We start from the raw sequence: 23,884 nt of genomic DNA, 5'->3' as shown, positions 1-23,884 counted from the left end.
GCTTTACCACTGGTCTACATCCCACCCACCGTCGTATCACAGGGATGTTGTTTGTGCATGTACAGTTCTTCCATGTAAAATCATTATGGGTTTGGTTTCAACCTTTTAAACTTAAAGAGTTTAAGAGAGAGAGAGAAAGAGAGACTGGATGCGAACAAAGACAGAGTGTAATGCCTGGCGGACAGACACTTGTCAGTGGAGACAAAGGTTCCACAGAGGCAGTGCTCACCCACGGATGACAGGTCGGCATCGACCGCGCTCATCACTTCATGCCCAGACATGTATTTACCCAAGCACCCTCAAGAGTCCTTCCCCCAGGGCCCTGCAGCTCCCAATTAACACCCAGAAACAGAGGCAACAAGAAACAAGTGATGGCCATAATTAAGACGATTGAGTTGTCACGTTAAGACTATAATCTGGCAAAATCACGGCCTTTCCCATTCGCACTAATTGTCTCAATTTTGCTGTTCTTTAAGAAGAAGGTTTGAGTCCATTTTGGCAGGGGTATTATCACTTCTCAAGGCTACGTTTAAATCATATAGAAGTCTCTTCAAGAGTTATACAGGAGTCGTACTTATACATGTATTTTTAGTTTTCACACAAGATTGGCCATTCATCCCAATTATTAATACACATACTTTATTTTATGTACTTAACGTAAAGCACTCGCTTGATGTGCAGTCAGTCTGGGATCAATCCCCATCGGTGAACCTACCAATGCACCACCAGTGGTATATCAAAGGCCATGGTTTATGCTATCCTGTCTGTGGGATGGTGCATATAAAAGATCCACAGTTACTAATGTAAAAATGTAGCATGTTTTCAAAGATTATAATATGTCAAAAATTACCAAATGTTTGACATCCAATAGCCAATAATTAATAAATCAATGTTCTAGTGGTGAAGTTAAAAAAAAAAGAAAAAAGGTGGGATTTAGGTTAGTCAGCAGAATCTAGCACTAAGAGGCTTTGGTTGTAGGATCAAAGCCCATTGGTGAACCCATTGCCTGATTGGGTTTACCCCATCCTAACATGTACCCCATGACTGGTATGTGCTATCCTGTCTGTGGGAAAGCAGACCTCGTCAGGAAAAAGGAAGGAAATGTTATATTTAACGACGCACTCAAAACATTTTATTTATGGTTATATGGCGTCGGACAAATGCTTAAGGACCACACAGATATTGAGGGAGGAAACCTGCTGTCGCCACTTTATGGACTACTCTTTTTCGATTAGCAGCATCCCACAGACAGGATAACACATACCATGGCCTTTGATATACCAGTCGTGGTGCACTGGCTGGAACGAAAAATAGCCCAATGGGTCCACCGACTGGGATCGATCCTAGACCGACCACGCATCAAGCCAATGCTTTACCACAGGGCTATGTCCCGTCCCAGGCTAAAGATTATGGTTAGCCATGTTAAGATATTACCACATTGATGTGGGAAGTAAAATATTACTGTCCTTGAACTAGATTCAGGGGAGTGATGGGGTGAAAGAGTGAGAGCTACCATGGGGGAGTACTTACAAAAGATCCCTTATGACTATATGTCAAACTTACCACATGTGTGACATCCAATAGCCGATACTTAATGAATCATTGGCTACTGGATGTCAAACAATTAGTTACTTGACACTCAGTCCGCAGAGTAACGCTGTCATAGTTTTGCATTAGCAGGAATGGATCTTTTCTATGCACTTAATAAAAGGACAGCACATACAACAGTTTTTGATATGCCAGAACTGGGACATGGGTTGGGATGGGAAAATCCCAATGGGTCCACAGAGGAAGTTTGATCCTATGACCCCCAGCACCTCAGATGACCCCTTTACTGACAAGAGCTAGATTCTGCTCTGCTACCCACAAACCAGAAAAAAAGAAGTTTGTTTTGTTTAACGACACCAATAGAGCACATTAATTTATTAATCATCGGCTATTGGATGTCATACATGTGGTAATTTTGACATATAGTCTTAGAGAGGAAATCTGCTACATTTTCCCATTAAGGTCAGGTCAGGTCAGGTCATAGGTTTCAATGTGCAAGAGAGCACAAGCAGCCTGACCAGGGTTGGTAGCGGGCAGGGTGTTTTGTGGTGCTATTGCAATTTGAAAATGTCATATAGGATTAAATCCAAATGAAAAAGTTTGCATAATTTCATGAGATAATTTTGAATGGTACATCTGAAGTTAATTGGAGCCATTAGGTTGATATGACTTAGTGGGCCAAGCTTAGCTCTTAATTTTTTCATTAGCAGTAAGAGATCTTTAATATGCACCATCCCACATAGAGGATAGCGCATACCATGACCTTTAATACACCAGTGGTGGTACACCTGCTATAATGAGAAATGGCTCAATAAACCCAGTAATGAAGATTGATCATAAAGCAACCGCGCACCAGGCGTGCACTTTACCACTGGGCTACATCCCAACCCCAAACCAGAAAAAATGCACCAACAGATAAACTATAGACTGTGCCTTCCTTGTGGGTACAAAAATATAAACGGAAAAATTTACAAAAAAGAAAAAAAAAGCAACCGCCCCCCAAAAAACCCACCCATCGTGATGAATATTTTATGACCAATTAAAAAGTGTCCCGACGGATTTGAAATTTGCATATGCTAGTTGTAATAATTACGTTCAGACAATCTAATTTTCCAAACACAAATTTGCGATTAAACAGAAAGTTCTGGATTAAAAAAAAAACGAAGCCGAATCAAAATACTAGAGCAGATGTACATGAGTGAGTCAGCTCGAGACCCAGCGACAGTTCCGCGGTGTCGGTGAATTAAATCAGTCAGTTTTAATCACTTCCAATGAATATATTGTGTCAAATGGTGATGTGCCTCATTTAGTTTAATCCAACAGAGCCACCTTCCAGCCTGCGACATGAGAATCGTTTAGATTTTTATTGGAAAGATAATGTAAAATAATTGTAACTGGGCCCACTCAACAAATATGTAATGCAAAATCGGGCAATTTGTTTAGCCCGTCTACCTTAGAACTCATTTTTTACATGTAGTTTGAAGATAATGAAAAATAACTGTAACTGGACCCACTCAACAAATATGTAATTCAAAACCGAGCAATTGTTTTTAGCCCGTCTACCGTATAACTCTTTTTAACATGTAGTTTGAAGATAATGCAAAATAATTGTAACTAGGCCCATTCAACAAATATGTAATGCAAAATGTGTGTTTTTTTGCCCGTCTACCCTAGAACTCGTTTTTAACATGTAGTTTGAAGATAATGTAAAATAATTATAACTGGGCCCGTTCAGCAAATATGTAATTCAATACCGGGCAATTGTTTTTAGCCCGTCTACAATATATCTCTGTTTTTAACATGTAGTTTGAAGATAATGTAAAATAATTGTAACTGGACCCACTCAACAAATATGTAATTCAAAAGCGGGCAATTGTTTTTAGCCCGTCCACCATATAACTCTTTTTAACATGTAGTTTGAATGCATACACAATGTATTCTGTTACCAACCTCCTCACCCTTGGGAATAATATAATTTCTCAACTTGAATCCCTTGTTACCAACTGAAAAAATAAGTCCATAGAGTTGAATCAGCGGGTTTCCTCTTTAATTACTTCTGTGGTTCTTAACCAGATGTCTGATGCCATAAAACCATAATTAAAAATGTGCTGAGTGCTTCATTAAAAAACCCATTTCTTTCTTTCTTTTTTGCTAAACCCATTAGGCTATTTCTCGTTCCAGCCAGTACACACAACTAGTATATCAAAGGCCGTGGTATGTACTAACCTGTGTGTGGGATGGTGCATATAAAAGATCTCTTGCTACTAATGGAAACAAAATATAGCAGGTTTCCTCTCTAAGACTATGTTTGAATTACCAAATGTTTTGACATCCAATAGCAGATGATTAATAAATCAATGCGCTCTAGTGGTGCTGTTAAACAAACCAAACAAACTTTTTTGCTAAACTTGACAGTAATTTTTTTTTTTAAAGTTGTATATTGTATCAGAGGGTCAAACATGGTTGCATAATACCAAAGAAGAGAGTTCCGTGTCAAAGGTCGAGGTGCACCATCAAATTATTATGGAGTAAAAGCAGCTGTGGGTGTGATTTGTAGTAATATGTGACATTGATTATTTGTGCAAATACTACGGTATTATCCACTGACCATAAATAAATACACTTTTATTTGTTATAAAGTTGTTATGCATATATATACCAGAGGGTTGAAACTAATGTAGGGTACCCTAAAAAATGAACCTGCAATTTTCAGCAAAAATTACGTTTGCTATTAAAAACATTAATTAAATCTCTTAAATGGTATGTGACCCCCCATTTTCTTACAGGTAAATTGGAGGTGTTTTATTGCTGTACTTCCTGGGTGTGTTGATACGCTGCTTATATCAGTTTTATTAGTAAATGTTAACATTATCGGCAATAGGAATTGATTTGGTCTATTAGAACCTGTATACAAGCAGTAACTCAGTGATGTACAAGTAAGTTTAGATTTCAATAACAACTGGTTGATGTGATTTAACAAGTGATGATACCTCCATGCCAGAGTTTTAATAACAGGGACTTGCTATATGCTTACAGCTATTGGAGATAATTTAATGTTACCCATCTTGAGTACGGCCCTCTGGATAAAGAACCCCTATGCAAGGATGTATATTTAGGAAATAAAAGAATAACATCTGTGGACGTGGTGAAATTTCAGCTGTTGAAGAGAATATTATTTCTTAATATTTGAGCTGATTTGTGAAAAAACATCTTTGTCCAAGCATTAAAGCATACTGTCACAGATGTAAGGACTTTATTTCACTAAAAGTGGATAATAAATGAAAATTACATTAATTTTTGAAAACCAAATCTGACTATCGCATTATGTTAACTGAACCATGATGAAATGAAATCCATGTAAACTCTCTCGACAATTTTAGTTTTTGAATTATGGACCATTGCCACAATTAAAATATTTTTACAAAATATCATTAATAAGTGGTGTATGGTGGCTACGTACATGTATATGGTTGAATAAAGTACCTTTATGGACTAATCAATTAAACAAAATTCAGGTAATACTTTGTTAGGCCATTTAATAGGTCAGTGGTCTGTGACAATATGCCTTTAAGCATTTGTGGTGCTTTAAAAAAGGGACAAAATGCCAACAAATTAAATTCTCGCCCATCATAAAAAAAAAGAAATTGGTGCACTGTGAAGAACATCCACAAGTGCAACTATAAACCAAGTTTCACTGAGCTAGAACTTATAGTTTGTGATAAACTGACCTAGATGTGAAACTTTAGCATTAACTAATAAGGAAGAAAGAAAGAAAGAAATGTTTTATTTAATGACACACTCAACACATTTTATTTATGGTTATATGGTGTCAGACATATGGTTATGGACCACACAGATTTTGAGAGGAAACCCGCTGTCGCCACTACATGGGCTACTCTTCCAATTAGCAGCAAGGGATCTTTTATTTGCACTTCCCACAGACAGGATAGCACAAACCATGGCCTTTGTTGAACCAGTTATGGATCACTGGTCGGTGCAAGTGGTTTACACCTATCCACTGAGCCTTGCGGAGCACTCAATCAGGGTTTGGAGTCGGTATCTGGATTAAAAATCCCATGCCTCGACTGGGATCCGAACCCAGTACCTACCAGCCTGTAGACCGATGGCCTAACCATGACGCCACCAAGGCCGGTTAACTAATAAGGAAGGAAATGTTTTATTTAACGACACACTCAACTCATTTTATTTAAGGTTATATGGCGTCAGACATCAGGTTGAGGAACACACAGATACTGAGAGTGAAAAGCTGCTGTTGCCACTTCATGGGCTACTCTTTTCAATTAACAGCAAGGGATCTTTTATAGGCATCATCCACAGACAGGATAACATATACCACGGCCTTTGATATACCAGTCGTGGTGCACTGGCTGGAGCGAGAAATAGCCCAATGGGCTGACAGACGGGGATTGATCGCACATCGAGCAAACACTTTACCACTGGGCTATGTCCAACCCCATATATAATGAATAATTACAGTTTTAACATACACCACCAGAGCACATTGATTTATTAATCATCGGCTATTGGATGTCAAATCATTTGGTAATTTTGACGTATAGTAGCAAGAGATCTTTTATATACACCATCCCACACAGGACAGCACATACCACAGTCTTTGATACACCAGTAGTGGTGCACTGGATGGAACGAGAAATATATGCAATACAAGGTGTTTTGGATGTCCTAATGTTGGTAGTATAGGCCAACCTAAATTTTACCTCCCAATCATTTCTAGCAAGAAAAATGCAGTTTGAGTTACTACACACATTAAACAGGACAGCACATACCATGACCGTTGGTATACCAGTTATGGGGCACTTGTTGGGGAAGAAAAAAGAAAAAAAGAAGAATAAAGCAACAAAAAAAAGAAAACAAAAAAACAGAGCAAAAAATGATCCACCAAGGTGGTATGATCCTTAAATCCACGCACCTTAAGTAAGTGCTCAAGGACTGAACTAGATGGCGAAGCGGATCCTAAAATAAATGTCTCATTATCTTTGTCTGGACTGCTTAGTCCTAGAAGATGACACAATTACAATGACACTACTCAGTCTGAAATGGATTGCCATAAGAAACATAGACCCATATCAGATCTTTTATTACAGATATATAACGTGCAATAAAAACAACCACATTACTGCACGGAGTCGAACACTTATTTTAGTACTGTATCAGATTAAAAAGAGTACCCAGTGCAACTGGATGTACAGACACAACACAAAAAACAACAATTAAATCAGATCCCAGGTCTCGACCTTAGCAGTAGGCCGGGGTGTTTTAGCTACCAATATCTCATTCCGTCTACCACAGGGCTCACGCGACCGGGCGAACACAGGGATCACGCGACCGGGCGAACACAGGGACACAGGGCTCACGCGACAGGGCGAACACAGGGCTCACGCGACCGGGCTCACACAGGGCTCATGCGACCGGGCTCACACAAGGCTCACACGACCGGGCTCACACAACCGGGCGAACACAGGGACACAGGGCTCACGCGACCGGGCGAACACAGGGACACAGGGCTCACGCGACTGGGCGAACACAGGGACACAGGGCTCACGCGACCGGGCGAACACAGGGCTCACGCGACCGGGCGAACACAGGGACACAGGGCTCACGCGACCGGGCGAACACAGGGACACAGGGCTCACGCGACTGGGCGAACACAGGGACACAGGGCTCACGCGACCGGGCGAACACAGGGCTCACGCGACTGGGCGAACACAGGGACAGGGCTCACGCGACCGGGCTCACACAACCGGGCTCACACAGGGACACAGGGCTCACGCGACCGGGCGAACACAGGGCTCACGCGACTGGGCGAACACAGGGACACAGGGCTCACGCAACCGGGCGAACACAGGGCTCACGCGACCGGGCGAACACAGGGCTCACGCGACCGGGCTAACACAGGGCTCACGTGACCGGGCGAACACAGGGCTCACGCGACCGGGCGAATACAGGGCTCACGCGACCGGGTGAATATAGGGCTCACGCGACCGGGCGAACACAGGGCTCAACACCGGGCTAACACAGGGCTCACGCGACCGGGCGAACACAGGGCTCACGCGACCGGGCTAACACAGGGCTCACGCGACCGGGCGAACACAGGGCTCACGCGACCGGGTGAATATAGGGCTCACGCGACCGGGCAAACACAGGGCTCAAGCGACCGGGCTAACACAGGGCTCACGCGACCGGGCGAACACAGGGCTCACGCGACCGGGCGAACACAGGGCTCACACGACCGGGCAAACACAGGGACACAGGGCTCACGCGACCGGGCGAACACAGGGACACAGGGCTCAAGCGACCGGGCTAACACAGGGCTCACGCGATCGGGCAAACATAGGGCTCACGCGACCGGGCGAACACAGGGCTCACGCGACCGGGCGAACACAGGGACACAGGGCTCACGCGACCGGGTGAACACAGGGACACAGGGCTCAAGCGACCGGGCGAACACAGGGCTCAAGCGACCGGGCGAACACAGGGCTCAAGCGACCGGGCGAAATTTGTGTCGCCTTTTTAAAAATAGTCATCATTTGCAATGTACACATCACGGATGAATGGTGAAGAACCCGAGGAACACCTATTCATAGATAATAATTAAGTGTGAAGGGTCTGGGATTTTGAAGAGAGATTGGCACGACAAAATCATGCGACATGTCTGGCACTAATAGTTGGCCTAAACGTTCTACTGACTGTTGAAGCACACTCAAACAAAAATGCATGCTTGCGGCTAGGTTGTTGCAAGGTAGTTACAAGGTAGTACAATCAATGCAAGCTATTTGCAAGCTAACATTTAGCTCGCATAAAGTAGTCAGTATTTCTGCAAGCTTGCCGCATGCATGTTTTCATTTTGCAAGCTTGCTGCATGCATATCTTCAACTGTGCAAGCTTCCTGCAAGCATGTTTTCATTTTCACAAGCTTACTGCATGTATATCTTCAACTGTGAAAGCATATCTACACTTGTGGAGAAAAAGCCAAGTCCAAATAATTTTCATGGTTATTTTTTTTTAATTCACAACTTCTCATATGATTTATCAAATTCAGTGGGAACAGTGGCTAAACAACCAAACATACATGTAACAGATTTAGATAGTATTTACAATAATAATTAAAACAAAATTAATATTAATACATACGAATGATAATACAATATGGTTAAAACAGAATCATCTTGTAATGATTGGATTTTCAATTGGCCCCAAAAATAATAACATATGCATGGCCATGAGAGGATGACATGGGCCATGTTTGTTTGAAATTAGCCTGGTGGAATTTGAGATGTCTGAGCCAATCAGAGGCCAGGGTGGCCATCTTGGATTTTGAATCAGCCACAAAAATAACAACACTTAGTAAGTCATGAGAGAATCATTTGGACTAAGTTTGATTGAAACCTGCCTGGTGGACCTTGAAAAGAAGCAAAAAAAATTCTCTGTCAATCAGAGGCCTATCTTGATTTTAAATCTGCCCAAAAAATTACAAACTTGGTCAGGGCCATGAGAGGATCATTAGGAATACATATGGTTTAAATTTGTATGGTGGAACTTGAGTAAAAGTTAAAAATGTCTCAGTTATTCAGAGGCCAGGGTGGCCATCTTGGAATTTTTATTGGCCTGAAAAATAACAACACTTGGTCAGGTCTATAAGAGGATCATTTGGACCAAGTTTGGTTGAATCCTGCTTGGTGGAACAGGAGAAACAAACAAATGACTTTACACCACAGTGTGGATCTCCAGATAGTGGAGGAATATAACCTAAAACAAGAAGAAGAAGAAGAATATAGGACCAGGAGCTTTTTAGCATATTAGTTTAGTCTAGACTATCCCACATACATGGAACATGTCTATCAGACAGGTAAACTAATTTTGTAGCCTAAGTATCTGACAACATGTAGCACCTATTTTTTTTGTTTTAACTGTTTATGTTTTTCACTTTAAAACCATTTTTTTTTTTAAAAAGAATTATACAAGATGCAAAATGGCTGCCACTGATGCAAGCTTGTAGGTAGGTAGTTGCAAGCTTGCAGGAAGCTCGTCGCAAGCATGCGGGAAGCTCATCGCAAGCTTGCGGGAAGCTCGTAGCAAGCATGCAAGTAGCTCATCGCAAGCTTGCAGGAAGCTTGTCGCAAGGTTGTAAAAAGGTTCCAAATATTAGCTTAAACCGAACAAGCTTGCGGGAAGCTTGTCACAAGGTTGTAAAAAGGTTCCAAATACTAGCTCGAAACGCGGTAGTTACTACCGTGTAAAATATGCTTGTACAACCTTGTCGCAAGGTAGTTACCAGCTATTTATTAAGCTTGCAATTTTTGTTTGGGATTGTCAGGCGAATGTGCTGGAAATTGAATAAGACTATGGCGAATGAATATTTTTAGGGAGTTTGGGTCATGCTCCACTGGAAAATACATTGAAAAAAAAAATTTGTTTGCAGCAGACCTTGACATGAAAAAAAAATGCGTGGAGTAATTAACTAGCTTTACGTAGACTTTGTCATAATGAATAAATTCAACATACAAAACAGATGTCGAAATTATAAAATGATACAAGCAACCCTGTCCTAGTGGATTTTTAATAATAAAAAGGTAACCTGTCCTTCACACCCAGCGGCCACCTAAATTGTATCCCCAAGTTGCTAAAGTGTCTGTGTTAACTGACCACCGTAAATTCTATAAACATTTTTTTTTTTTAAAACAACAGTGATAAGGTGCAGCAGATAAGCAATTTTCACACCGTCATGGATACTAGTACCCATTCAGGCTGACAACTCCACAGTGTATCAATTAAGAAACTGTGACTGTGGTATGCATTTAATTGCCTCAAGGTAATCTAAGCTTGACCGCGGTAGATTAATCTCCCCAAGTTGCTAAAGTGTCTGTGTTAAGAGACCACTGTAAATTCTATAAACATTTTTTTTTTTTAAACAACAGTGATAAGGTGCAGCAGATAAGCAATTTTCACACCGTCATGGATACTAGTACCCATTCAGGCTGACAACTCCACAGTGTATCAATTAAGAAACTGTGACTGTGGTATGCATTTAATTGCCTCTGGGTAATCTAAGCTTGACCATGGTAGATTAATCTACTAGGACAATACTCTGCATGGAGTAATTATTAAATGAGAAGACAAACTTGTGAGAAAATTAATTCTAAACTGTTGAATTAGTGCTTTTCAATTACATTTCATTATTTCTAAACAAGGCAACGTGGAAAGATGATTTAAAAACAACAACTATAGAGCACATATCCATCAATTAGCAGTACATGCAGATGGTAAAAAAAATTAATAATAAAAATTAAAATACAGATTGTAAAAGTTGCACCTGTATTAAAATAACTTCGTTTTGCGTATTTTATTTTTTGGATTAAAAATTCAAGTCTCCCTGTTGTTAAAAACTTTGCCCTCTCTAAAGTTTGCAAGAAAAGTGACTTTGCATGGCATGGCATAATGTTTTTAACATGCTCCTATACCACTAAGGTTTCGAGCATGTGACTTTGCTCTATGATTTTGACCTCGCACGAGGCCTGTACCAGATGTATAAACCTGGTAGTCCGCCTGGCTACTAGATTTTTTTTGCACATCCAGTTACTCTGCAATCAACAAGATGCTTAAACACCTAAAAAATAAAAAAACCAATCCATCTAAAACAATGTTTAAATAAATAATAAATGATTTTGCTTTTTTCTCTCCTTTTTAAAAAAGTTTATTAAAACTATAGGCTACCAATTTTACCGAGGGCTACCAACTTTCATAACCTGGAAGCCCGGTGGGCTACCACTGAAAAAAAGTTAAGGTTAAGGCCTGGATCTGATGCACAAGCTGCGATGAAAAGGGAAACTAAAATATTAAATGACATATAATATTCCCACTGATGCTTTAAGAGATTATCATCCTCCTATCTGTGCTCTAATCCAGTGTCTTGATTAATGTATTTATGCATTAAACCTGTAAATGTTTTAATTTCCACTGATCTCCTCTGGGTGCCCGGGCTCTATGATTTGTCATCCTTAATTCTGCTAGATGATGGCAAGAAAATGATATTCTATTATCGGTGTTAATTCTACGGCTTTGACTGCAGGGCAAACAAATTGCTCACTGGGGATCGAGACAAACAAAATGGTCGCATTGACCACGCTGTGTTTCTAGTTGTCAAAAAATTATAGATTGGTGAAAAAAGCAGGGGAAACATTGTCAGACAAAAGACAATGGATGCGGCACTGGTGAAGGAAAAGAGAAGGAAATGTTGCAACAATGGTTTTTAAGTAATTCTGCACCACTTTATGTGACATCCTGGTGGAGCACCATATGATAAATGGGATTCTCAGAGCTAGGGCTATTCCAAAAATGAGCCAATTAAGGGTAGCGTGGCTAAGGATTTTTTTCTTTCCTTTTTCTTTTTTTATTATTATTTAATTTTTTTAGGGGTTTGTGGGGTAGTAGTGAGTCTACTTATTTAACACCTTCCAAAAACATCAGCAACATCCCCCACCAACAAAAAAAAAAAAAAATACAGCCAAATAAAATAACACCAAATGTTTTGAGGGTTTTTACCAATGTTGTCTTTTTTTTTTTTATAGAAATAAATACTGTTTTCAGTTTTTTGTTACAGTTTCACTGATTATTGTGTGCAGACATGATCTTTCTTGTCTGTTAAATGTTCTGTTAGAATTGTTGTAAGACAATCAATAAGGAATTCTCAGTCCTCAACAACCCCCGCAATTACCCATGCCACTTTTTCACTGTCAACTACATTCGATTTACCTTAATTACAGAGGTTGTCAATACTCAACATTACTAATGTATTTTGGGACAATAGTAATAAACATAAAAATAATAATATCGGTAAATATATATATTTTTTAATTATTATTTAAATTTTTTAAATAATAATAATAAATAAATAATAATATTAAAATTTACTTTAGTATATGGGTGTTGATGGGTATTTGAATAAGAAGCTGCCTACCATAAAGGTAGTCAGTGTCACCAATAGTTGCATCCATTAGAATGAATGTTAATACATGTTAAATGTTTAGTGTTTTTTTTTTTTTTTCATGCCATTCATAAAGTTTGTTTTGTTTAGCGATACCACTAGGACACATTGATTTATTAATCATCTGCTATTGGATATCAAACATTTGGTAATTTTGACATATAGTCTTAGAGAGGAAACCCGCCACATTTTTCCATTAGTAGCAAGGGATATTTTATATGCACCATCCCACAGGCAGGACAGCACATACCCCGGCCTTTGATATACCAGTCGTGGTGCACAGGCTGGAACAAGAAATAGCCCACTTTGCCAAACCGACTGTGCATCAACCGAGCACTCTACCAGTGGACTAAATCCAACACTTTGCCACTTATATGCATTGTGATGAAAATCCATAGGTGCAATAATAAATCAGGAATCAATGATCTAGGATTTATAGTTTGTGGCAAATGGAGTTAAACGCAAAAGATTTATGCCATCACAGCCTTTGGTATATATACAATTTGTGGGGTATTGGTTGTGACAAGGGAAAGAATAATATTGTGTAATTAAAAGTTGATTAGAGGACCAGTGTGAATCGATTACAACTGATGATCAAATTCCAACCGATTACAGGTTTCCTAAATAGAATAACACTTCACAAAGCGATCTTAGTGCTAAGATTACCTTAAAGTTTGTTTGCTTTGTTTAACAACACCACTAGAGCACACTGATTTATTCATCATTGGCCATTGGATGTCAACAATTTGGTAATTGTGACAAAAAGTCATCAGAAGAAACCCGCTACATTTTTTCCATTAGCAGCAAGGGATCTTTTTTTTAAAATATATATATGCACTTTCCCACAGACAGGAAAGCACATACTATGGCTTTTGACCAGTTGTGGTGCACTGGAACGAGAAAACCCCACTATCAGCTGAATGGATCTACCGACGTGTTTCGATCCTATCTTAGGCATCTCAGGCGAGAACTCAACCGACTTAGCTAAATCCTGCCAACAAGATCACCTTAAATGCACTTAAGGTGATCTTAATGCTAAGATTGCTTAATGGAATGGGGCCCTGGTACGCAAATAAAAGTGACCAGACATCAGGCAGCATTTAATATTTAGCTAAAAATGACAATCCTGAATCTGATTAGGAAAACAATGAAAAAAAATGACAAACCTAGTCAATTGCAGTCAGTGCAAATGACAGCTGATTTCAGGACAAAGAAAAACTGGAATTAAGCCACAAATACACATTTGCATTTATTTTTTTAATCAATTTTCTTTTTATTAAGGCAATTGGACTCTTTAGAGCCAGATGAACTAGAGATATTTGCTGTTACTAAATAGTCTCATAGAACACAATGTCTTCTACAAAATCAACATTACTGACAGGTCTGTTGACGGGAACCTGCAGCTACGATAACCTTCGTTTTAATGCTCATTTGAAGTGTAGAAATACTAATAAAAAGGTAGCTATTTGGATAACAGAGTCTGTTGATAAATATGTATATGCTTTAGAACCGAAGTAGAAAGGAAGGAAATGTTTTATTTAACAACACACTCAACACATTTTATTTATGGTTATATGGCATCAGACATATGGTTAAGGACCACACAGATATTGAGAGAGGAAACCCGCTGTCGCAACTTCATGGGCTACTCTTTTTGATTAGCAGCAAGGGATCTTTTATATGCACCATCCCACAGGCAGGGTAGTACATACCACGACCTTTGATATACTAGTCGTGGTGCACTGGCTGGAACGAGAAATAGCCCAATGGTCCCACTGACGGCACATCGAGCGAGCACTCTACCACTGGGCTACGCCTCGCCCCCGTCTGTTGACGGGAACCTGCAGCTACGCAAACCTTCATTTCTGGTTGATACAGGATATGATTGGTGGGTCGGGATACAGGGGTTGTGATCCCCCCACATCTGTTTGAAGTGCCCTGTTTAATCACTTACAATATACAACATTAAACTGTCCTGAAAATGCATCTCTTAGCATCTGTATTTCAAGGGGCGGAATGGAATGTTGCCCAGTGGTAAAGCATTCGCTTGATGCATGGTCTGTCTGGGATCGATCCCCGTTGGGCTATTTCTCGTTACAGCCATTACACCACGACTGGTATATCAAAGGTCGTGGTATGTACTACCCTCTCTGTGGGATGGTGCATATAAAAGATCCCTTGCTGCTAATAAAAAAGAGTAGTCCATGAAGCACACGACGACTGGTATATCAAAGGCTGTTGTATGTGCTATCCTGTCTATGGGATGGTGCATATAAAAGATCCCTTGCTACTAATGGAAAAATGTAGCGGGATTTCTCTCTACGACTATAAGTAAAAAAACAAACAAAATGTTTGACATCCAATAGCTGATGATTAATAAATCAATGTGCTCTAGTGGTGTTGTTAAACAAAACAAACAAACTTTATGCCAAAAATATATAGTCCTTATATATTTTATCATAAATATCTTTCTGGATTTCTGTTTATATATTTATTAAAACTCAGAATGCAGCTTACATTTTTTAACTAAACAATTTTACCATTATAACCATTCATTTGCTGAACTTATAACATGATTGCAAGATATCAGAATCAATTGTTATTAGTTTTTCAAAAATGTCTGTTAACATTGGTTCTCGAGGACTCCATTTTGTAATTTGCCTTAAAATATTTAAAATAATTTTTATAAATTATTATAAGTACATGTTTTGTTGAACAACATATATGTTTTGATAAAACACTGAAAGGTTTTGTTGGAAAGTGTAGGCTGTAAGCTATACCACTAAACATTTAACTCACCAAAACATGTAACATAGTTAACAATATTTACGGCTCATGCATGCTACATGATTTGATGCACTAAATTTTGTTACATAGCGGCCAGTTTAGTGCTCATTTGAAGCATAGAAATACTAATAAAAAGGTAACTATTTGGATAAAAACTGTTGATAAATATTTATATGCTTTACAGTGTTCGAGATTAAAATTTTTGGCCAGTATCCCAGTTGGATACTAACATTTCAAAATCTGGTATCCCACCTGAGAATTTAGTATTATATGGTATCCCGGTGGGATACTGGATTCTTGAAGTCTGGTATCCATTATTAAATTCTGGTATCCCCGGGATATCGGGATACTGTTAATCTCGCACACTGCTTTAGAACAGAATGCTTATGCTCACGGAAACTGGTTCACCCATGATACATACATACACACACACATTAATAACGAAATCATTATTAAGGACACTTGGTAAGTGATCATCATGTGGCAAACGAACGAAATCAAACACCAAACCTAATTTAGTCAAGATTAGGTTTTTCACATTTCTTTTATAAATTCAAGTGACATCCTGCAAATATTTAACAGAAGAATCTATTCAAAACACATTGGCAGCATATTTTCAATGTAAATAAATCATAAATTTGTAAAAATTATTGACCTTCGCCCGGCTCCGTTTCCGGGGAATGAGGCTAAATCGGAATTACTGTCAAAACAGAACCATTTTCTGCTAAAACCTGAAAATGGTTGGTCCGAAAATACATTTAATTTTTTGCTTCCATTTAAGCCATATAGCCATAGATTTTAGTGCTGTTTGAGCCAACGCTAGCTTCCATGTCCAATATGGTTCCCGGATTTCGTTTGGGGCTGTTTTGGCACAGTATACGGTACATGTATTGTTGTGTATTTCGTCATCCTTCTGAACCATATGTTTGAATGGTTTGGAATTCTGGCGGAGTCAAGGAGTTAATGCCCCAAAAAATAAAATAATAATAATTTACAGTCAGTCAGAAAAAACCCAGATCGCCCTCTGGATTGGTAATTGCATTTGTTAACTCATCCACCAGATTGTTTACTCGCAAGTACTTTCTGCACCCCTGCCATTCTACAGACAGGGTAGTACATACCACAAACTTTAAAATACCAGTCATGGTGCACTGGCTAGGAAGCTCCATAGCATTTCACAAAGGCTATCCGATTGTCCAATGGTCAAGGCAGGTACTAAAATAAGATTGCCTGATTAAAATGTTTGGATTCTGGGGATAGCCGGAAGTCAGTTATATACAATTTGTCAGCAGTGGAATTTACTTGGTTGGGTATAGTTCTTAGGGCAGGTCATAGGGTTTTACGTGCACATTCAGAGCAAGCTGCAGAGCACCCCAAGGCTCTTAATTCTTGACTCTCTCTAAAAATGCATTCGAAGGGAAATAACTGATGTTAGACTGACAACAGTCAGTCAAGAGTTATTTCCCTTTAAAACATGACCAATATTTATTTCACATAAGGCTGTTAAGTACTTGGTTTGCAGCCCGGTACCGACTCCCACCCAGAGTGAGTTTTAACAACTCAGTGGGTAGGTGTATGACAACTACACACTCTTCTCTTTCGCTAACCACTAACAACTAACCCACTGTCCTGGACAGACAATCCAGATAGGCGAGGTGTGTGCCCAGGACAGGATACTTGAACCGTAATTGGATATAGGCACGAAAATAAGTTCAAATAAAATGAAATATTTCATACAAATAACTGACTTGATGCACTTGTTAAGCTGAAAAAAAGTAATATTGTGCATGTGCCTAGAATTGTACATCTATTTTAGCACCCCAGGAGAATGCAAAAACAGTGTAAAACACACTATCCCGGAATTACCCAGTCATCCATGGTGCTAGAAAATTATGCTGCGTAAACAAAAACTATACTTACATGTATGGTACTAAACTATAAAAGTTTCTGAATTCAAAACCATCAAAAATTTACATATATTTATTACAATTCAATTTACTGGGTCCCCATTATGTATTTGCAGTCAAACCAATAATGGTTTTCTTGGGAATTATGTTGACAATCTATTCAGTCTACAGATCAGCGTAAGAAGCATTCAGAACCCAATTGCCGATTTTCATTACTGGAACCATGGACTAGTGATACAGCTACTGTGAAAGTGGCGCTCTGTGTCAATGAAGTTACTGATATGCAAACATTGTAGCTTATGTAACAACCCCCTGCTCAAAATTAAGCAATCCTTAACCAAAAGTTTGTTTGTTAAAGTTTGTTTTGTTTAATGACACCACTAAAGCACATTGATTTATTAATCATCGGCTATTGGATGTCAAACATTCGGTAATTGCAACATATAGTCTTAAAGAGGAAACCCGTTACATTTTTCCATTAGTTGCAAGGGATCCTTTATATGCACTATCCCACAGGCAGGACATCACATACCACGGCTTTTGATATACCAGTTGTGCACTGGCTGGAACGAGAAATGGGCCCACTGATGGAGATCGATCCTAAACCGACTGCACATCAAGCGAGCTCTCTACCACTGGGCTACGTCCCGCCACCAATCCATAACCAACTGTTATCAGCATACTCAGCAGAGAAAAGAAGTTATGACAGGTGTTTTGTCGCCCTCCACCCCATCCCCCAATCCCCCCAAGAAGAAAATTCATAACTGGCTATAGATCAACTACCTGTACAATAATGTTGCCAGGAAATATGAGGACTCGAAATAGTGTCCTGCGAATAGCCAAACGCTGCCCCTATTTTTAGACCTGGCAGGAGAGTCAGAAATTCACCTGCTAAAACCACTAAAATATTGCCGGCCTTTTTTCATGAGTAAGATGGGTTTTCAATTTATTATGTATGTACATAGAGGATAATAAACGAGTTACCAGTTATTATCAAATTTATGTCCCAAGTGAAATAATTTTCAGTTGTCGCGAGCTTTCGCGACTGACAAATGAAAATTATTTCACAAGGGAAATAAATTTGATAACAGCTGGTACCGATTTTGTTATTCTATTTATTACCTCAGCTATTTTTTCTCTAAAAGCCTTTATTTTCGACGCACATGCATGAAGGCCAACCTGTATAGAAACGATGTAAACCACTTTATGCACTTTTCTGAGAATTGCTATAACTTTGTAATTTAATCACGTTCATAGATAATTATCAAAAACAAAAGTTCTCTTTATTCTGCTATAAAATCTATAAGGAACTGCATTAAAATGACATTTTGTTATAAATTTAACACCAAAACCAGACAGCCGTGCACGCAAACTCTTTAAACTACATGACAACATTTTGTGTGTTTGCCAAATCGTGATGACGTCATATTTAGTACCGACAAGGTCATTGGTTTGTAAGCGTCAAATTGTCCAATAGTATTGTTCGTTAAGACCAATGCAGAATATTTCTCAATGAGAAAATATGGAAAATATTTTCCCTGTTATGAGTCACCGCTGGGATAATAAGTATGATTATCTCATCTTCTATTTAGCTTGTAATTCTGTTATATTTAATTCCATAATGCTTTAAACTACATCTCAGAGGTCCTAATTTTTCACGCACAATCTAAACATATCCACTCATCTCGCATAGTCCTGTTTTCCAGTTGACAATATTTTACAAACATTTGTCCATGCTGCTTGCTGCACAGCGGCCATTTACAGTGTCAATTTTGATGTCTTTACACCATCAACAATATCTCATTTGATCACATCATTAATCAAAACATATCCATACTTACTGTACCTGTTTTGTGGGTATACATTACAGATCTAATGATTCACATGTGATTGTTTTTACTTTGGTTAATATTAAAAGATTAATATTTATAATTTATTATCCATATACAGCCATATACAGCACACGTGTAATAACAAGTGTAATGACGTAGTTTTGGGAAGCGACATCACATAACGTTACTTCCCTAGTCCTAGCTCTGACTGTGGATGTGAATTATGAAATTATTTCGACGTCTCCTTCTAGTTGTGGTTGAAACATTTTGAGACGGTCCTTGTTATTCATAAAAAAATAACAATAATATGATGGATAATAAAGAAATTATTACACTCACATGCGAGTCGTACTGATTTTCCAAACCTCGGGGCAGGATTCATGTATTATCCTCATTCTCACTCAGGCGATACATTTGTATCATAAAATCAGTACGACACACAAGCTTGTGTAATAATCTCTATGTACTAACCTGCCAAGAGCCTGAGGGAGACTGGAAATGATTGGTCCATACCCAGCAGCGTTATCGTAGAGTTCAAACAAGGGTGCTGCTACTAACTTATAATTCCGTGGAACCGCGAACAATGCTGAAAATTAACAAAAAAAATTGCAATCCACTAGCCATGGGATCAGTGATTTAAAAATGTACTAGCCAGGATTAAAAATGTACTAGCCAGGATTAAAAATGTACTAGCCAGGATTAAAAATGTACTAGCCAGGATTAAAAATTCACTATCCCTACTTTACTTTTACTTAATACAATTTTACTAAATAATAGTAATAATCTGATATGTCACCTAAAGAGGGAGATAGAGCTTAAAAAACAATTTTACTAAATAATAGTAATAATCAGATATGTCACCTAAAGAGGGAGATAAAGCTTAAAAAGACTAAGACTGAGAGTTGGGGTGGGGTCAGGATATTCATATTTACAAAATAGACTTAAATGCAACATTTGACAAAAAAAATTCACTAGCCATCGGGCATGGCAATAGTAGTTATTTGCTAGCTCAACATTGAATATCACTAGCCATGGGAGTGGGGCTACCATAATCTAGAAGCCCTGGCTTAAGAAACAACCCAGACACATGAGATTGTGGTTAGTGTTATGAATCAGTTGTAATTTCATCATTAATCATCTGCCCTACATTCAGCATAAAGCAAGCAATGCTAAAGTTTGCGAACTATTTGACTGGTTCCCAAATCGGTCATTTTGTTTGTTTTAATGTGAAGTGCCTAAACCAGTGTAGCAAAACTTTTCCAACTGTGTCTGGCTGACATCAGCTCACTTACAATCAATTTGCATCAACTAGTTAACATTCAGTTATACAACTGGTTGGAACTGAAGAAAGATTTCAATTATTAGAACCATGCATCTGATGCCATGTTCACCAGGTAAGACCCAACAAATCACTTGTTTTACATTTAATATATACAGTAATACTTCGATAACTCGATCTTGAAGGAGACAAGGATTGTAGCTGGATGATTTCACTTAATATTGTAAGAAGCTTGCACTTCACTGCCTACCTCTAATTTCTAAACTCCGAAAACTATGCATCCCCAGTTGAAAGGCGAATTAATACATAACAGTCACCCCCATCCATTTTGTTGGCATCTTCCGACGCCTGTGATACATTTATTTTGCATATATTGTAAAAGTAAGTTAATAACAAAACAAAACAGATAACCCAGATGAATTTGAAATTAATATGCTTGGGCATGTATTTACTGACAAAAAAAACAAAAACGTCTAAGGCTACACTAGAGCAATAGCGGTGTAGCAATAGACTGGGAACTGATAAGTCACTATTGTTTTTGTTGGATGTTTCCTCCCTTCAAATTTTATTTGAGATATTGATTCCACATCTGCAGAAAATTGATACAGGTAGGTTTATCATTAGTAATGTCAATTTTTTTTATAGATTACTGATAAATATCAATTAATTTATGTCAGTATTATGCAAAAATAGATGCAGCAAATCTTTTTTGACGATTCCATTTGATTGCGAATTCATTTAAGTGGGATACTAAACTCTCACGTGGGATACCAGATTTTGAAATGATAGTATCCAACTGGGATACTGGTCATTTACGATCGAGAGATCAGTTTTCGAGAGATTGAAGGTGGAGTTATCGAAGTTTGACTGTATTTAGTTTCTGAATTCTTCACGGACAAGATTTTGAAATCAAAATTTTCCTTGTCATCATATTGGTAGACCAACCTATAAATATTTGATTATAATCAAGCAGTTCAATGGAACATCATTAATTGTGGTTACTATCAAATATACAAGATATCTTCCAAGATATGGTAAGTTTTAGTCTGTAAACCAATTGTTTACCAGTACATGGTTAGAATAATTACATTGTAATTACTGTATAATCAATCCAAAAAAAACATTTAAAAAAAAAAAAAAATAATGAAAAAGAAAATAATGCAGTAAAATGTGTATTTGTAAAATAATTTATCCTATAACCTAAAATATCCATGTCGTAAACCCATGTGATAATTTAGTGTATTAACCCATGTAATAATGGTATGTAAATTTAAAGGTATATGCAAATTTACAAGGTGTCTAGGTAATAATGTGTCAATGGGTTATTTGTTTACAAGCCAACAAGACTAGAATACATGAGTGTAATGTTTTCATAACATTTAGTTAAAGTGCGTGACGTCAAACTAATTTGTGCTAATTGTGATGATGTCATATTACCAATAGAGGCAACTTTAGTACTGTAATTTACTAAAAATCAAATTAAAATATTCTTAAAAGTGTTATAGGATAAATAGAATTCTCTACTTGTGTTTTTTAATATGTAACACATCACCCTCATCTAGTTAATCGGTATTTGTTGAGGCATAGTCTCGTTTAATATTTTCCATATTAAAACATACTTGTGACAAATCCTCTCTATATAAAACAATTCTTTCATATTCTAGAAAAAACATACTTTATAAACACGCACGAGAAATAGAGGATACTCCCCGAATGTCTTGTGATATCATAATTTATCAGCACGAACAGGCTGGTAGGTACTGGGTTCGGATCCCAGTCGAGGCATGGGATTTTTAATCGAGATACCGACTCCAAACCCTGAGTGAGTGCTCCGCAAGGCTCAATGGGTAGGTGTAAACCACTTGCACTGACCAGTGATCCATAACTGGTTCAACAAAGGCCATGGTTTGTGCTATCCTGCCTGTGGGAAGCGCAAATAAAAGATCCCTTGCTGCCTGTCGTAAAAAGAGTAGCCTATGTGGCGACAGCGGGTTTCCTCTAAAAACAGTGTCAGAATGACCATATGTTTGACATCCAATAGCCGATGATAAGATAAAAAATCAATGTGCTCTAGTGGCGTCGTTAAATAAAACAATTTTTTTTTTTTTTTTTATCAGCACGAGTTGATAGTAGTGCTGATAAATTATGATATCACAAGACACGAGTGCAGGCATCGAAATAAGTCGAGAACAGTTGTTCAGGTTACCGGGAGGTTACCACATGTAAGGAAAGTCGAGAACGGTGTTTTGTTTTTGACAAAAAGTTTCTTTTCCGATTGTAAACCAGGCAATACATTTCGAACTTCTGCGTTTCATTTTCTTGAAAGGAATTGCATCGATGTTGTGCAATTGCAAGCAATTATAGTCATTCCGCGTTTAAGCAGCGTCCACTAGATGAATACACTTCTGCGTTTCGTTTTATCGTATGAAATTGCACCGATGTTCGTGCACACTTGTACAATTGCAAATCAATTTCGGCAATCCGCTTTTAAGCAGTGCCCACTAGATGAATTTCCTTCCAGATTTCGTTAGTCTTACCGATAACAGGAATTCAATTCTAACTTTCATATAGTTGTGGTAACCTATAGGTTACCAGGCTATATTGTGTGGTAGACTGCAAATGGGTTACCAGACACAATGCTCATTTCGATGCCTGCGAGTGGGGTACTCTTTTTATCATCCATTATCATTCTTTTCATTTTCAACAATTCTAAACAATGCCAGTAATGTGGGTTGAATGTCACTATATTTGGCAGCAGTAGACTCTTAACTAGCAGAATGACAGTGGCATGATGTCACTAATGATAGGTTTAGCACTGACACATACACAGTGACATAACAAAAGAAGCGATAGGATTTATCACAAATTATAGTGCCAGCGATATCTTCTACAAAAACCTTTAATGGATGATAATGGAAGTTAGAAAACTAAACCTGAATCTTTAAATAGTAAAGCAAGTGCCTTGCCAAAATGTTTTTATTTGGTCTATTAATAGTAAAATAATAGATATGACAAAAGTTTCAATGAATTTAATATCATCACAGTAAGTGGTATTGCTAGATACGATAGCATTCTAGGAATCAACCGATATTGGTCTTGTGCAGTGAATAGCACTATTCAAATAATATTTGACTTCACAACATTGTTTTAGCATGGGGTGGGGTGGGGTGGGGTGGGGAGGGAGGGTATGTTGGTGACGTCCCTTTATCCCTAGCTTCAACAACATACATGGCTAGTATATATAAATACGATTAATAAACAAACAAAATTAGCAGCAGAAACTAAAATTGTACAATCCACTGAAGAGCTGAACAACCCTTTATTGGTTAACAGCAAACAATCTGACAATGTCATGTTAGTCTTGTGCAAAATGAAACCAAACCATGTGAAGTCAGTGATATGTCTATTAATAAACAAAAACAACCTGCTGACACATTTTGTATAGAGAGAAGTGAGGTGTTCAGAAAGCCTAAATGAAAAACATTTACACCATTGGAAATACATCGGC

General features: G+C 38.3%; 1 protein-coding gene across 2 annotated transcripts in view; it reads right to left on the bottom strand.

Moving 5' to 3' along the window:
- Window positions 1–23,884, bottom strand: part of LOC121388287 (cleavage and polyadenylation specificity factor subunit 5-like) — a 67,022-nt gene that overhangs the window by 26,181 nt on the left and 16,957 nt on the right. For both annotated transcript variants that reach the window (XM_041519566.1, XM_041519567.1), the window contains exon 6: window positions 19,569–19,683. In XM_041519566.1, the coding sequence (XP_041375500.1) occupies window positions 19,569–19,683 (115 nt within the window). The remainder of the gene's footprint in view (window positions 1–19,568; window positions 19,684–23,884) is intronic.

Source organism: Gigantopelta aegis, chromosome 14 (assembly GCF_016097555.1).
Source record: "Gigantopelta aegis isolate Gae_Host chromosome 14, Gae_host_genome, whole genome shotgun sequence".
In the NCBI taxonomy this organism is placed as follows: Eukaryota; Metazoa; Mollusca; class Gastropoda; order Neomphalida; family Peltospiridae; genus Gigantopelta; species Gigantopelta aegis.
This window is presented reverse-complemented; position numbering and strand designations above follow the sequence as displayed.